At 40.8% G+C, this 15,000-nt stretch overlaps 1 protein-coding gene across 6 annotated transcripts in view; it reads left to right on the top strand.

Moving 5' to 3' along the window:
* Positions 1 to 15,000, top strand: part of galnt14 (UDP-N-acetyl-alpha-D-galactosamine:polypeptide N-acetylgalactosaminyltransferase 14 (GalNAc-T14)) — a 189,248-nt gene that overhangs the window by 120,135 nt on the left and 54,113 nt on the right. For all 6 annotated transcript variants that reach the window (XM_037087297.1, XM_037087298.1, XM_037087299.1 and 3 more), the window contains one exon: positions 10,490 to 10,557. In XM_037087297.1, the coding sequence (XP_036943192.1) occupies positions 10,490 to 10,557 (68 nt within the window). The remainder of the gene's footprint in view (positions 1 to 10,489; positions 10,558 to 15,000) is intronic.

Raw genomic sequence — 15,000 nt, 5'->3', positions numbered from 1 at the left:
AACTGATTGGATCAACTCTTAGCTTTTGACATTTTATAATTTATCTTACTTTTTCGAGCTGACATTTCCTGTTTTACCATTGAATCAAAGTGCACCAGGTTCAGAGAAAAGTGTCCACTTTAAGAGCGCTTCACCTGCTGTCTCCACTAGCAGACTGAAGTACTCTGGTAAAATTTAAATAGGTTTACAGGAAATCTCCTGACATTTAATTTTTTTTTTTTTTTTCATGAGTCAGTGAATCACAAGATAGCAGCTGACACGAAGAAACAAGCCAACAGACAGAACATGGTGATGTAATGACTAATGAGATAATAAGTGTGGAGCCACAGATTTTAAATGTTCAAAGGCTGCGAACACAACAGTTTTTTGAGAATCCTGTTTGGTTGCTATGGAAGCAAAGTTTTCAAAGTTCCAAAAGTATCTGCACAATGTATTTCTTAGAAAAGGTTGGTGAAAGTGAACTGACCTCTTTCATAAGTTTTTTTTACAAAGTCTTGTCAGTTAATGATTCCAGTTAATGAGAGGTCAGAGGTGAGAGTTGCAGTCGACTGGATCTGTGTTGTTTCCTAGTTTGAGGAAATGTAATGGACCATCGGGTCTGCAGGTTTTGGCCCATTGACTACAAAGTCTGTGTAATTTACTTTACTGCTGACCCAAAGCAAACTATTAATTTTTAGATTGATTTTCTACCTTAGAGCGAGCCAATTTCAGTGCACTGCTCTAAAAGTAAAACCTACAGAGTTGAAGCAATTGTCACCTTTTTCTTTCTTATTTTATTGTATTGTAAGTTATTGTGTTAGGTTGCTGCACTTCAGAAGAAAGACAATTTTTAAACTGTTTTCTGACTTCCAACGTTTGCAAGTTGTCTTCTAAAAATCATCACATTCACCAATATGAGTACAACATGTCATCGTGGACAAAAAGCAAAAATAGACATTGTGGAATTGTCTTTTGGATTGAAATAGATGCACAGCCAAAAATTCAGTGTAAAAAGGACCCGGAGCCTTGAGTGAAACATGTTTTGCTCTTAACTATGTGAAATATGAGTGTGAGAGAGTTAATGTGTACTAGTAATATTTATATTTACAATAAACCTGAGGCATCAGCCCAGTCTTATGCAGAGCCTGTAGCAGACCTGCTGATCCAGTGGATGGCATGTGTGAGGGTGGAGTAACAGCAGGTCCATGACTAGCAGAGGTCAGGGTCGGTCACATGGTTAATTAGAAGGAGTTTCACCTACATTCACCAGGGTTTTAGTGCCATGAGAAGCTAATTGTTGGTATTGACTGTAAGCAGTTTTTTTTAATCAAAATCATGATGTTTTCCTAAATCCAACAAATTTTTTGGGGCCTGTAATTTGAAAGTGTAATCGGCAATGCTTGTTTGTTACTGTTAACTTGACCATGGATTGAGACCATCTTGTCTTCAGGCCAAACTTGACAGTTAAACGGAGGACTGACGCGTCTATTACATAGTCTGGCATGATACCATTTCAGAAGCACACATGAAAATGTGGCTGAAGCTGCCCTGAAGTCATATTATAGACCTCTAAGCTGTTTGTGCAACAAAAAACAAATGTGTTGAAAAAAGACAGAAAAAGTATGAAATGCCCCTTATTAATATGCTTAACCTGTTTTGACATTATACTCATGTCAGTGTTCCCTTAGATGCTGCTGATCACTATTCACTTTCATTTAAGCAACAGCCAGTAGCAGACGATGCCAGTGGCTCCCAAATGTGAATGTATAGAACTGTAATAATGTGAAACACTGGGTAAAGCCCCCATCACCACTCTTTAAGGCTGAATACTTTTGAAAAACGTCAATCTGCTTATTCTCTAGTCTCCACTGGATCGTAGCCAGAAAGTTTACAAAAGACATTCAGTGTTATGAAACTTTTTCTTAGGGGCTTTCAAAGATCTTTAGTCAAAGACAGCAAAAAAATTGCAATCTAATTTCAGGCATCACTTTTCGAGCAGGGGAAAAAAAAAAAAAAAAAAAACTTGAATAGCCAGATAGTAGCTAGATAAATTTTCTTTCTACTATCGGCAATCATGCTTTGCTGCGGGGACTCTGAAAACACTGAGAGCGTGTTGAATGCTCACAATTACATTATAAAGCGGTGTAATTTGGGAGCTTTTGTGCGCTTTGGGGCTTGACGATACGCGGGCCGAACTTTAATAAGTTTGATTTCTGAGACAATGATGGGCACTTTTAGAGCTTTTCATCTCATGATCAAAGAGTTGCTTTCTGAGGGAGAGCCGAGGCCTTGTCGATATTTAATCAAGCTCTGATCCGAAAATTGATCTCATCTACGCCGTCTCCGCAGGACGAGAGATAAGAAGGTGAAGAGGGAGAGGAAGAAAGAGGACGAGCGAGAAAAGAGATGTGAAGCTTTTGAGGACATAATTGGTTTTAATGGGTTTAGTTTTCTTTTGACTGTGTGTGTGTGTGTGGGTGGGTGTGTTTGCGTGTGGGTGTGTGTGTGACAGCCTCCTGAGCTGCAAAGGTTTCATTATTACCGAGGAGCCACAGAAGCATCATGGGAAAGAGAGAGAGGGAGAGAAAGAGAGATCTGTCCCTCTAGATCAGCACCAGCTCAGCACTTTGTGATTCAGTGGACCTAAAAACGCACAGTAAAGAGTCCGGATCACTTCCTCTACAACTGATCACTCAGGATTTATTAAGAAGAGGTCATTAAGCAGATTGATAGTCTTTGCTTCCTACTGCAAGTTTGCTGTTCTATATGAGATTAAATTCTACTCTGTTCTTTCCGTTCTTCGTTTTTTCGGTCTACATCTTTTCACTTTTCTTGCACACCTTTGGAGCAAACAGTTTGCGTAACCTCAATTACAGTAACATGGGGACGCATCTAAAACATGAATTAAACTGAAAGCGATCATTTGCTTACTCTTCAGACGGCACAACATTAAAACCACTGATGGCTCAAGTGATACTATTGATCATCTTGGTGTTGTGGGAAACCTTGGTACCCGTGTTCATATGGATGCCACTTGATATGCATCACCCAGCCTTGGGAACAGCACTCCCCAATGGTAGTAAAACACAACAATATTCCCAGAATCCCATAAAGTCCCAGGATCCCAATCCGATTAAGTATTTATGGGATGTCATGGAACACATCCAATTCCATGGAGGCCCCACAATGACTCAGACTTGGCTCTAACCCATCAAGGCATGGACACAGGACCTCTGGGGGTATCAGGTACCAGGGCGTTGGCAGCAGATCCATGGCAAGGCCTTCATGGATCAGATTTGTTATGCCACATCCAACAAATGTTAAATCGTGTGGAAGCCATGTGTTTTAGCTCTTTATCAGGTTTCTTGTGCCAGTCCTGTGCATTGTTGCTGGGGGCACCACTGTCATCAGAGTGTGCCGTTGCCATGAGGGGCTGTGCTCGCAACAGTGTTCGGGTGGGTGATTCATTGTCAAGCGGCACCCACATGAACGCCAGGAGCCAAGGTTTCCAACTAGCACATTGCTTTGATACGAAATTACCAATGTTGTTCTCTCCACTTATCATGAGGCTGATGTGTATATTAAATTGGCCCAATAACGGGAACAAGAGACATCCCTGGTTCATCTTGAAGATATCCTTCCACTGATTATTGTAATCCTTGCCGATCTGTATAACACTTTTGTGGCCTTCTTAAGAGGATTGGCATAGCTGTATTTCTTACCAAGTTTGTCTGACCTAAGAAGAGCAAAAAGGGGAAAGGACATAGGAATGGTCGAGTACAAACAGTGCAAAGAGAATATTCTGAATTTGCAACAAACATGTTTACAACATGTTGGGACAGGAGCAACAAGAGATGTGAAATTATTGTATTCTGTTTTTACGTATGTCTTATTGAGTCAATTTATTTTTGTTGAATTCGTGTTGCATGACTGACTCATTGATATACATTGATTCTTTACAGATTTTAAACAATGGTCAGTGGTCTCAACAAGCGTGTAGTCCCCCTAGAGATCCTGTTTATCAGATAGTATTTAACATTCCTGATTAGACAGCACTCACTAAGTACATTTGTCAGCCGTGATTAGATAATATTTGTGCGGATTACACAGTGTTTACAGGATGCTGATATGTAGCATTACAGATCATCAGTAATGAGACTTCTTTTCCGGCCGCAGTGTCTGTATGAGGCATTGGATAATCGCTGATGAGCTTATACGTGCAGCATCCACTAAATAAACATCACCAGACAGTAATGAGTGAATATAGATCATGGTAGATTAGCAGTGACAAGGCTGTATTTAGTGTGGACAAACTAGCCCTTTGACCCTAGTGGGGCTGATAAATGTGGATGTACAGCACTGTAGATCAGCAGAGACGAGACAGCATTTACTGTGTGCAGATATATAGCATAATGCATCACTGGTAGTTAGACAGAACTGAACATTCTGTATTGAGTGGCTGAATCAGGATTTTTTTTTTTCTCTAAGAGCAGTTTCTGTGGATCTGCTGGGGAAGACTTTCTGTTAGTGTGAGAAAGATGTAAGATGCAATGAAAACAATGCAGAGTCTAACTTTAAAAAGCTGTTTGTTTTTTAAAGAGAGAATATTCATTGGTACACATTTTAAAATGCCTTTATTTCTAATGAATTGTACCCAAGAATGGAGTGAGATTCTTCCGTGGCTGTCAGAGGTGCTGATAGAGAAATTGGTTGTAGAAAGATGCGGATGAATGGAAAGACCCTCAGATGCAGAAGTGGAGAGAAAAGAGTGATGAATTACTCCAGCAAGGTGGAGGATAGAAGAACCAGTTGTCAGCTAACCAATCAGGCAGAGAGATGAAGAGAAAGAGGGAGGGAACCGAGTGAGGTGTGCACCGAGAGAGACGGAAGCAAGAGAGCTTTAGAGAGGATAAACAGAAACAAAATTGTACCCCGAGCACAATCTAATACCACACAAACAGCAGAAACTAATTTGACTCTTCACCTGAAGGGAATGAAGTTAGTGAAAAGCAATTTTGCAGCTGATTTACAATCAGAGTAAAAAAAAAAAAAAATGCCCCGATACACATGAAAGAGAGAGGTTGCTGTGTGTTTTTACAGCAACCAACAGAGCAGAAGATATCTTGCTCACAACAGTTGAAAGCATCACTTCTCAGGTGTAAATAAATCCTGGGCAGCAGAGAGGCGAGACAATCTGAAACCTGTAATAGAGGTTTTGTCCTTACCTCACACACACAGCAACACTTTAACCACATTCGTGTAAGGACCAGAGCTGTCTGTAAACCAACAAAAGTCAATTCAATGGTTTCAAATTGGAGCTTGAAGAAGTTTTTCACACGCGGATATTTACAGTAGACTGCCCTGTCATAGTGAAGTGCTGTCTGAGTAATTGTTTGAGGATGAGTCAGTTCACTCACAAACTGTTAACACCGGCTTTATCGGCCACAGTAGTTGAATCTGAGTGCTTGCTTGACTTTCTTGAAGACGTTTCAACCTCTCATCCGAAAGGCTTCTTCTGTTCCAACAGACTGTTTAGGAGTCCCTGGTTATTTAACCTCTGCTGGGTTTGTAACACCTTGAGAGTCACTGGCCTGAATGTTGTGTAACCTGAAAAGTTAAGGAATCAGCAAAAATGCTTGCCATTCATCCTCAGGGCACCATAAATGCCCAAACCAATTTCAACCCATTCCATCATTGATATCTGTGCGAAAATACATGGGGGTCCATTTACTAGTTGTCAGATGTGTCGCTAAATAAATGGCAAACATGTCAGCCTCACGTCGGGTCTACAGGACACGTCAGGGGATCATGAAAGTCATTAGGATTCACCCTTTGGAGCATGTCTTTACAAATGTTCAGTTCAACTCATCCTAAAAATTTGGTTTAAACAAAGTGGTGATGTGGGGTTCACACCGCTAGTGTGGCTTAGAATAAAGCAAACACAAATGTCATGGTTATAAAACAAAAAAGTGGCCAGTCTTCTCAACAATACAAACAAGTTGTACAGGGGCCCCGACTGCAGATAAAAGAAAAGAAAGCAGGAGTGTGACGCAATGATGAGATAAATTCATATTCCTGCAAAGCTCTCATGTGTCTCTTTCTTCTTCATCCCTCATATATATGGCAGACACTTCAGGCATACCATAAACTTTATGGCACAAAGTTATCATTCATTCAAAATCACATAAAAGCAAGTGCTGCTGACCTTGATGTAGTCCCACAGTTTAAACACTCAATGTCTACAAATTATAAAACGTTCTCCTTGAGTTCAGTCCACACCTGTTTCACATTTAGCGAGCCTAATGCTATAGTTAGCGAGCTAATTGACTCTCCATCCATCTGTCCATTCTCTAAACTGCTTATCCTGTTCAGGACTGTGCGGGGCTGGATCCTGTCCCAGCATGCACTTGGCAGGAAAGAGGGGCGCAAGATGGTTCGGCCTTTGCCAGTTGACAAGAGACAAAATCGATCAAACATATCAGCCCTTAACTGAACAGAAATAAATTCCTCTCGCCTGTTAATTGCTGATAAGGAGCCGCAGTTGTCGGTTTGATGACACCGCCACCTTTTCCAAGCTGCAACCAAAGAGCTGAGAAGCGACAGCATGGCCAATAGGAGACTGCGACATTACCTCTGTTGTTTTCATCCAAATTGCCATCCTAGACCGTGAGAGCACACACGCTGAGCAGGGTTGACTCCCACGGGAATTGAACCCCACCACCACCCTGGCAGCCTAACAGCAGCACCCATTTAGCATCGGCAGCGCTGTCGATGCCAGGGAGTGGGGTTCAGTTCCCACCAGAGGCCCACACACGTGCAGCTCTAAAAACGCACACTCTCAAGGCACTTTGGATGAAAGCGCTCTCCAAATGGCAGCTGTAGGTAATGAAAATATTTCAAAGAATTCCCACTAAAATTGATATATAGAGCGCTGGAAATGAGCGGCGCAGATATAGAGCTGCTATTCTGTGGCAGCCGACTGCGGTATTGTCAGCGGTGATAATATTTTCTGTGAGCTGAAGATAGCTTCTCCCTCAGCACGCCTGAGGGGAGGTTAAGCCTCATAGCTAGTGGCCTGTGAACCAGAGAATGGGAACTCCTGTGTGTTGGTGTGTTAGTGTGTGTGTGTGTGTGTGTGTGTGTGAGTGAGAGAGAGAGAGAGAGAGAGAGAGAGAGAGAGAGAGGCGGGGAAGTAGTGAAAGGGAGGAGAGGAGGTGGAGAGAGAGAGAGACAGAAAGAATGAAAAGAGATTGTGTCCATCCATCCACTTCTGTCTGCCTCACTGTAACACAGATGTATAGATGGGTAGATAGGTGGATGGGTAGATGGGTGAAGGAACAGATATATGCATTCAGTGGAGGATTTAATGTGATCTAATGAGATAAATACACTCATGACTTTCAACTTGATCACCTCATTTCTCCATCTTTACCCCCACCTCCATCTTGATTCCACCCTTCTTTCTTATTTTCTTGCCCCGCACCTTCCCTCCCCCCTCGCCTCCCATCTCCCCTCCGTCTCATCCATCAATCCGTTCATCCATCTCTCCTGATCGCTCCTCGAATCCACAGAGAGAGAGAGAGTTGCACTCAGGACTATTTGTCTCCCTTACTAGCTTGCCACCTCTCTCTCTCTCTCTCTCTCTCTCTCTCTCTCTCTCTCTCTCTCTCTCTCTCTCTTTCTCTTTCTCTTTCTCATCTCGCTCTGCCTCCCCCTCCCTCCCTCCCTGCATCCATCATTCCTCCTGATGGGGTCCGGTCCCTCAGAGAGTTTTCACTCCACACCACCTCCTCCTCCTCCTCCTCCTGCATTATCAGCTTCAGCTCCCTCCATCCCTCCGTCCCTCACTCCTTTCTTCACTTTCACCTCTCCCAAACTCCATCCATCGCTCTCCACGCACACTTCCAACAGTCTGCCCATTTTTTACTCCCCATTTCCTGTGGATTTCTCCATTGTACTTTGATCCATTGCAGCTGTGGTTTAAGGCTGGGGCTTTTAGTTTTGAAGGCTGTGTGCTGTACTGGTTGGTAAATCTTTGTACCAAAACAGTGATGTAGTTGTGTATTCAGAGAGTCTCGACCGTGTTCTGGTGTAGCAAACATACTTCTGTCCCCTGCTGCCTGTCTGTGTCGGAGTTTCATACACAAATCTATCCTTAAATGGCCACAAAGGATGTTAAATTGGACTTCTTTTCTTTTCTTTTTTTTTTTTTTTTTTTTTTTTAAATATGTGAACTTGCCATTACCTTCTCTGACTACATTATATTTTGATCATTAGATGTATAAAATCACAATATATGGTATGGTTTTTATTGAGCCAATATTTATGTGTACCTGCTTCTGGTTCCAACTCAACAAGTCCATAACCTGTAGGTTATTCACAACCGATGAATAAGAAAGGCTAACCCCCAATTTCCACTGGATAGGGGTCCGCTGCATTACGGCTCTGATCCGGTTTTGCTCAGCCATCTGCCATCCGGCGATCCCCACCGGTTGCGGTTTGAATCTGCCATGGCGCAGTATGGTAGACAGCTGGCGTCAGGAGGCCGAGGAGTTTTGCAACAGCTGTAAAGTACTATATCCCAGAGTGTTTCAGCTTAGTATTATTCTTTCTACTAATCAGCTACATTGTAATTTCACCAATGATAGTAACCAATAACACACATTTCCCAAGATTATACCTATTATTCTTCCCTTATCCTAACAATAACCCTTCATACCAGATACACCATAACCAGATTTAAACCGAATATCTCCAAAACCATTCAATATATATCTATATATATTGAACAGTGTATATTTAGGCTTACGTGTTCCAATATGAAAAGTCTGTTCAAGAATATAATGCAGAAAAAGTTGCTTTGGGAAGTGTACAGATATATTAGATTGGCTGGAGGTTTAGTAAGTTTCGATGCACTGATGTCCTTGCAGATCATTGCACAGAAATCAGCCAGGCATCAGCATCAGCCCCAAAAATCAAATATAGGTCGGGCTTTAGTTGTACAATTTATAGCATTATTCTCTCAGAATATCTTTCATACCCAAACAAATTTTCTGTTGTAACTGGAATATCAACTGAATCTGTATGAAGTCAAAAGGAATCAAATCAGAAATGTAATCAAATCAGGAAATCAGTGTTGATTCCCGGCTCCACTTTGTTTATTCATTCTCCTTGTTTTCTTCAGATAACTAACTAAAAAAACAACAAGTTTTGTGAATGAACAAGACTGAATCCAAAAGGCTAATTTCCATATGCCTCTGGCCAGATGTTCAAAGACACAGAAACAGAAACAATGTGAAAAATCTTATAAAATTTACATACACAAAATGATTAATATGCAAAACATCATTCACCAATAAATGTTGACATTATGAAACATGTTGTTCTCTTTATCTCCTGCCCTCCCTCTTTTTCTTTTTCAAATCCTCTCTCCCTTTTATTATGTGTGCAACTTTTTCCATTCTCCTTTCCAGTTTTCTTTTCTAAAGTTTTATGGAGTTGCCTCTTTCCAGATTCATCTCTCCCTCGATCTCCTTCCCTCCCAGCTTTCCTCTTATCTCGTCTATCCTCTATTCCTCTTTCATCCTTTCCAACCATCCTTGGCAGCCCTTTCCCATTTCTAGTTTACTTTTCATTTTCTTTCTGGATTCCCTTCCCTTTCCTACAATCCACTTCCTCTGGCTCCCCCATTATCTCTTTTTCCGTCACCCTCTTTCTGCTCCATCATCGCTTTTCCTCTTGTGCTGTCTCCAACTATTCCTGGCATCCTTGTCTCCTCGCTTCCTTTTTCTTTTCCCACCTTTTATTCTGCCTTGAATAACCCCCCCCCCCCCCTTTACTATAATTTGTATTCTTTCTTTTCTTTCTTTCTTGATGCTGTTTTTGCTTTTTCTTTTCTCTAGTCTTACTTCATTTTTTCTCCCATCTTTACTCCTCTATCCTCGAACCCAGTCTTCCTCCTACCTTTCTTGCTTCTTACCCCCCACTTTCTCTCTCTTATCATCCGTCTCTTAGTGCTTCTTCCTGTCATTACTTTTCTCTCTTTCCCCCCCATCCCTCTCTTCTGTCCTCAACCTTTACCTATCTTCCTTCCCTCCACCCTTCCCTCCTCGGCCCTATCCGGAGGGTATGATGAACGCGGAGGTTATTGAGGAAATAGAAATGATGAAATAAACGGAGAGCAGAAACCGACCCAGAACAAAACACATTTCCTTATTTTCCTCCTGTAAGAGTTATGAATTTTTTATGTTTCAATCTCCCTCTTTAATGAAATAGTTTTTTAGCGGCGACACGTCATACATTTTCATAACAGGAATTTGGGCTGACATTTTCAATATGTTGTTCCTCATGCCGTGCAGTGTGTACATAATGGATTCATGAGCAGCTGCGTGTGTGTGCGCACAGGTTGGCATTTACTTGTCAGCTTCCTGCATATTTCACATGCATTTTTGTTTACTGTTAACCCGTGTTTGTGCATATCTGAGACTAATATTTTCTTTTGTCTCCCCAGCGTTCTGAACAGAACCCCAGTTCATCTGATCCGTGAGATTATTCTGGTGGATGACTTCAGCGATGACGGTGAGCTGCAGCTGGACCACGCGTACACAAACACGCACATTCCTAGTCTCTTCCAGGTCAGAGATAACAGAGATGAGACCCACATAGCAGGTCAGAGGGATGAGTGTGTCCACGGCAGCTGGGCCCAAAGTTTCAGGAGCACAATAGAGATGAAAAGAGGCCTCCATTCTGAGTCAAAGGCGCTGGACGAGCTGCGTGTGAACGGGGTCTCGCCTGCAGCTGCGTTCGTTCAGTCTCGAGAGGCGCATTGTCCAGGTGAAAGAGACCAAACAGACCAGAGAAAATTGTTAAAAGAGTGAAACTGAAGGTATTTATATTCTTCACAATGAGGTTATTGTCAGCAAATCCAATGAAACTCTCAAATCCAGCCATTACAAGTATGCTGACATATCTTCTTCCTCTGTGCTACAGAGCTCCATTGTTGTCCAAAACCTATAAAAAACACACACTATGGCACCGGATGACATGTTCCTTCATTACCATGAACACACACTGTACGTGACGTCCCGTTGCTACAAATTTTCACAATCCATTGAGAGTGGGAGCATAATATAAGTAGAGGAGATGTAGATTGTGAATCAGTGAAAATTATTAACAAATTATTTCTTTATATTATGAGCAAGCTATTAACGACAGGCGAAGCTTGACTTCAGGTTGAACCGAGCTCAAAATAACAAACAAAAGTGGAACTATTTTCCCAAGTCAGAAAAAACCTAACTCCTAAACAGAAAAAGAAAGAAACAAAACCTACAAATGATCCAGTCATTAAAAATCATTTAGCAGAGCTTTAAAGCTCACATATACACAGGTAGCTGCTCACTAAACATACACTTCTCACACAGACTATAGTCAAACAACAGTTAACTGTACAGAATGTAAATCCCACTGAGCCAATGTGATTGTGATTTGGCGCTTAATGAATAGAATTAATTTGATTTGATTTGATTTTGAGGAATCTGATGACATTATCGTCTCTCTGCGTCTTCTGGACCACATGGAAGTTATGCAGGCCAGGCTCCTGGATCGGCCAAAAGTTAAATGTGTAACCAGCATTTGAATGTTGTAGCCAGTCACACTGGGGTTAATTGTAACTCATCTTGGTGGCTTGGTTCATTTAAATGCGACATTTTTTGTAAGGCTTTCACATGTTTTGTGGATAAAATCATATTAGAAAAGTGAGTAAGATCTATTGTCATCGTAAAAAGTACAACAATTTCTATCACTGTTGTACAGCAGCAGTCAGTTAATGCACATATGCCAATAAAAAGCCTTGAGGCAGTCACCGAAATTGTTTTTGATTTGCTTCAGCTTCGATTTTTCCTTCCTCTCTGGCTAGAAAATATGTTCTTCTCCATATCTGCAGAGCTGACCCTCATACAATCAGAAACAGTTTGTCTGCACTTTTGGTTTTCCTGGTCAGGGAGTGCAGCAGCGATAAGAAAAACACTAACATGCAACAGAAAACTCAGTGACAGTAAAAGTACAGCAGCATCAGGAGATGTGGGAACTAATGTCTGATAACAAGATTTGATTTGTTCCAGGAACTTTACCAGAGTTCACTGACACGAAGTTTATTCATCTGTATTCGAGGTCGCTCCAGTGAAGGGAATTTATTCTTCCTCCTCCGTGTAACATTATGTCACAGTTGAAATGTTTGTCAAGGGAAAAACAGAGAAAGCAACAAAAACATCAGCTTTTCAGTTTGGCACATTTGAACTCGTCATATCAGAAAGTAGGTCAGCATATTAGGAAACACTAAATGTCTTGTTGCCGGCTCCCTCAACAAATTTGACAGATTCTTTAGCCTCTGGTTCTTCCTCATTGCTTTTTGTAGTTGGTAAATCACACTGCAATCCATCCTCACCGGAACAAAAAGGCCATTTTGGTTGTCAGTGCAAGCAACCTGTTATGATCCGTGTTTGCAGTTAGGCTGCCACCTCTTGTGGACATCGTAATTATGATAGCAAAGGAGGAAGTCAGGAGGCAAAGGATTGTTCAAACACACCCGTTCTTTTACCTAGGAGGCCCCGTGTGACACAAAAAGTCAACTTTGACTAATTTTAGATTAACTACAAGGAACTTTAAACTGACCATGCAACCTTCTTGATTCAATACTGATGCAACTCTATGACATAGAAGATAGTACTGTAAATCACGAAAGGTATTTTTTAATGGCAGTCACAGGAATTTTGAGGATGGATAGCTGCCTCAAAATTTATTAATTCATTAATTGTTGCTGTTAACTTTGTAACATGAAAAGGCAGTGGATAATGAATCTTAATTTCCAGTTGTTTCATATTGTATTTCAGCAGATTAAGGACACCCGGTAAACTGGAGAAAAACTCTTTGAATCAAAAATCATTTTGAATGGAACATGCCGAACCAGATTGGATATTCAGAATCAAATCGAATTGAACTGAATCAAAACAAATCGAATCATGAGACTGCCAAAGATTCACACCACTAATGAGGACGTTGCGCATGACAGGACAGACTTTGTGGAGGCCAATCCCCTTAAAGCCAGAAACAAACAGAAACTTAAAAACTTCCTTTACAGTCGAGAGGGGAAAATGTATACACCAATTATCCCAGTCAGGAAAAAAACTGCTTTGCAGGTCATCAACTCTGAGTCTGGTGCTTCAGTACTACTTGATTCTCCGCAGTCTTTTAAGCACCCAATTATCAAAGACACCTGCTGAAGCAAAGTGACACCCAATCAGGACAGATGGTGCCACATGGACATGAATAGAAGTGAACATGCTGGTGATGATGGTTAAATAGTGCCAGATTTAGAAATGGAAAAATAAGACATTCGTGAAGTAATGATCAGGACAGATGAGGAGAGAGAGCATCAAGCAGCGGTGGAAAAGATATTTGCAAGTAAACGGTAAAGCTGCAACATATTTAAATGAGCAACAAACGGTGTAAATGATGCTGTGAGTGGACTTGAAACATGTCAACCAACAACTAAATGTGAAGGCTGATCTGTAAGACCACCAGAATCATTTCATTTCCTCCCACACAGCAGTGTGCCATTTAAGAACGTTTATATCTTGCCTTTGGCTACAACCCTAATTTCTTGCAGTGATTTATTTTGGGATGTTTGACCTTGCATGAATCGTTTTTTTTTTTTTTTTTTTTTTTTTACCCCCCACTGACATCGTGCTGCACATCAGCAGAGTGTTATCAGTGTAGTTGCCATTAGGGATATATAATTTTTATTAAAGTGACTCACAATTGTTGATTTACTCTTCTATATTACAATATTCATTATATTAGATATTATTTTTTACAAGATATAGTTGGTATAGTTTATACCATAAATCAAAAAGTTTCAAGTATGTGTTCATGTTTATTAAATGTTCTGATCTCTTGTGCAATTTGGTTTGGTCCAACAAGTGGATAAGAAAAAGAAAATAAATGTGTAAGACCTTTGTGTTCAGAATCCTGACTGAACTTTTTTGGTAGAAAGTATATATGGGCCCAAAGTTTGTCTGGGTCAAAGTATTTTCTAGCCTTTTCTCACAAAGAGGTCACAGCTTTCCAGCTTGAAAGGAAAGTTCAGTGGAGAAGAGAGTGACCGGGCGTCTCTTCTGGTTCAGAGGATTCTGATGGAGGTTTTCAGTCATTCAGGGGCCAGTAGACTTTGACACAATGTGACTGAAGATTTTCATTCCCAGAATGTTTTTTTTTTGTTTGTATATTAGAGAGAGGAGCAGTAGGAGCAATAACAATCGTAAAGAACTTGTGTGCTCACAGTTTACCTCCATGTGGCCTTCAATAACAGTTATTTCATTAAATTAAGGACATTAAATTGACACCACAATGCCCTGAATAAATGCATTGTTCTGCATTTTGTCTATTGAGGAATATTTTGTATTATTCAGTTACTTCAGTTGTGTTGTTTAGATGATTGTCTTGCTCTATCGCTACATCTTGATTATTGTGGACAACTCTGATTTCATCCTATACTATTTAGCGATTACAATTAAGGATTTTTACTTTTCAGAAATCATCGAGCTATTATTGAATCTAATGTTGAATTTGTAACAGAGTAGGACATCTTTTCAGAAGCCATTGTTACTCCAAAACATTATCTATTAAATGTTAATTCCACCTCTTTTAATGACTCATATCTCGGCGGCTCTGTTTCTCTCCCCTCTTTCCTTTTTCTTCTTTTCATTTTGACACTTTTTTCCACCAGAGTGTTTTTCAAACATGTATCACAGCAGACAGTTATATTTAAGATAATGTATTAATACAACTCCGGAATTCAGTGGGGAGCGCACAGTCAGCTGAACAGCAACTAAACAAATGTCTGGGATGTCAGACTGAAAGCTTTGAATTGCTGTCCTGCTGCTGCAGCACTTTGCAACAAGCTGCTAATTTCCCTCCAGAGTCAAGAAATTATCCAGATTTATTACAGGGTGCACAGTATTCTAT

The sequence above is a fragment of the Acanthopagrus latus genome, chromosome 22 (genome assembly GCF_904848185.1).
Source record: "Acanthopagrus latus isolate v.2019 chromosome 22, fAcaLat1.1, whole genome shotgun sequence".
NCBI classification, from domain to species: domain Eukaryota; kingdom Metazoa; phylum Chordata; class Actinopteri; order Spariformes; family Sparidae; genus Acanthopagrus; species Acanthopagrus latus.
Note: the sequence above shows the minus strand (reverse complement) of the source record. Positions and strands in the feature narration are given on the sequence as shown.